Genomic DNA, 2,500 nt, shown 5'->3' with positions numbered 1-2,500 from the left:
AACCTACATGTCCAATTGAACTATGAGCTAGAAGTCTTTTTACTTTCGTTTGGGCCATGGCGGCCAGTGCTCCTAAGATCATAGAAGCAATGCTGCAGAAAAAGAAGATTTGTTGCAATGTAGCTCCATAAGAACCATAAATAGAAACACGTGAAATATTAGCAGAAATAGAGATTTTAGGCGCAATAGAAAGGAATGCTGTAACCGGGGTGGGTGAACCCTCATAGATATCAGGTGCCCACATATATAGAGTCAAAAGATATATGGAGTCCGAAGGGTAGGGGGTTTTCTTCGGGGCTCGAGAGATGGAATAGATAGGGCCCCACAAGTTTGAAATTCGCCGCTGGGGAATTCACACGAAAGGGAACGAGGAATTCTCAACGAAAAAAGTGCTCTCTGAACCGAACGTGAAAGTTGTTTTCCATCAGACGGCTTTTCCTGTAACTCTACTCTCGACTTGGATTATATATCCAAAAAGGTCCGCTCTCGGCCATTCGGTGGAGAAAGAAGAATGGGCTGGAGAAAGAAGAAAGGTGAGGGCTGTGGTGAGGGGTAGAGGAGAGAGGGCTGGTGGAGAAGAAGAAAGGGTGGGTGTGGGTGAAGGAGGGTTGAAGAAGATGATTTTTTTTAAAATTTTGTTAAATTGATTTTTTTAAAAGTAAAATATTGTTTTAACTCGCTTTTAAGCGCGTGTAATCACGCATATTTCCAACTCACCAATATTAATGCCACATAAGCTCGGTCAATGGTCAGAGGGGTTTAAAATATTGTGTTTTGATGAGTTTAAGGGTTTGATTGGCAAAGTGATGAGTAGGAGGGTCCAACTGACAAAAAGAGCCAAGTACAGGGGTCTCCCAGGTTATTCCGCCAAAATGTTAAGTACATGATGAAAAATTTTATGATGTAAGAGGCATAGCTATGAGTTGGTGTATGAGGGATTATTTTTTAATAAAAAATTATGTAGGTCCTATCTCATTCCTATTACATTGTCTCTCTCCTACCTTTTTACCCTTTAGCAGTCAGTTCTACTTTTGCTTTTTCTTTCCTTACACGTTTTTTCTAATTATCTGTTTAATTTTTTGATCAATTTTTTCAAATGTAAATTTTATTTACCCAATTATTTCTATTATTTATAATATATTTATCTTCTCATTTTGATAATTGATAGATATTTTTAAAAATTAAAAAATATTTTATAAAAAATATGAGAAGAAAAAATGAATGAGAAAATTACAATATGGAGGATAAAATTTTCAACTACGAGATAAACGTTTAGATAGTTGATCAACTAAGCTACTATTAAAATTCTCCATTGGTACATGTATATACTTTTCATTGGTTATTTTTAGTACAGATAAAATCAATTTTTTAATAAATTTTTATAGTATTATAATAAAAACTAAAATCTTATTTTTCGATTTTCTCATTTTTTGAGTTTGATTTGGAGCATATTACAATAAATGTAAATTTAAATTTTTTGAAATATGATGTAAATGCTACACTATTTCATATAATTAGAACTAATCTAGTTTATGGTGAATACTCATATAAAGTATTAACCATAATGCGAAAATAAATTTAAATTTTTTTATATAAAAATATTTATTATAATCTACTTTGTTATAGTATAAAAATTGATTTATTAACTAAATATTTATACTTTATTAATATAAAAAATGATAAATAATTTGATTTGCTAAGTGAAAAATCAATCAAACATATATGCACGTATCAAATGAGCGATTTTAATAGCTTAGTTGATTGACTAGCTAGACATTTATCTCATGAGTGAAAATTTTATCATCCTCTAATAATTTCCTCTTTCATTTTTCCTTCTCATATTTTTGATATAATAAAAAAATAAAAAATAATAAACTTATCAATTATCAAATAAAATAAATGCTAAAAGGTACTCCATTGGATAAATAACATTTACAATTGAAAAAAATAATCAGTAAATTGAACGAAAACTTAAAAAATGAGAAATAGAAAAGATTGATAGGAAAGAAACGGAAAAAGAGAGGGCTAGGGGTTAAAAATATGAGAGACAATGAAAGAGATAGGACCCACACGTTTTTTTATTAAAAAATAACCCCTCATATGACAAATCATAGTTGTGCTTCTCCCACTTTAAAATGATCGACCACTGCATCCAAACTAACGGAAAGGATTATCTATCCTTTTAAAATGAAGCCATAACTATCCCACTCATTATAACACACAAAAACATTTTGAGTGTGTTTGGTATTAAGGAAAATGTCTTTCATGGAAAATGTTTTCCTAAAAAATATTTTCCTGGAAAATAAGTAAATTTTTGACTTGTTTTCTCATGTTTGGTTGGTGAGTAGAAAATATTTTCCGAAAAATATTTGTAGTGTTTGATTTATGAATGAAAAAATATTTTTGAGAAATATCTTTTATTTTTACATGAGTAGAAAATATTTTTTTAAATTGAATTTTTTTTAAAAACAAACTTAATTTTTTTGGAGGGGGGGTTGGG

The 2,500-nt window shown here is 30.1% G+C and overlaps 1 protein-coding gene across 1 annotated transcript in view; it reads right to left on the bottom strand.

The window, feature by feature from the left end:
* LOC102603210 (NADH-ubiquinone oxidoreductase chain 2) overlaps positions 1–490 on the bottom strand; it is a 1,061-nt gene extending 571 nt beyond the window's left edge. Inside the window, exon 1 of the mRNA XM_006338126.2 lies at positions 1–490. This exon is cut by the window's left edge and continues 571 nt beyond it. Coding sequence (XP_006338188.1) covers positions 1–244 — 244 coding nt within the window. The 5' untranslated portion in view covers positions 245–490.
* Between the last annotated feature and the right edge of the window lie 2,010 nt (positions 491–2,500).

The sequence above is a fragment of the Solanum tuberosum genome, unplaced genomic scaffold, assembly GCF_000226075.1.
Source record: "Solanum tuberosum cultivar DM 1-3 516 R44 unplaced genomic scaffold, SolTub_3.0 scf00003, whole genome shotgun sequence".
Taxonomy (NCBI): Eukaryota; Viridiplantae; Streptophyta; class Magnoliopsida; order Solanales; family Solanaceae; genus Solanum; species Solanum tuberosum.
This window is presented reverse-complemented; position numbering and strand designations above follow the sequence as displayed.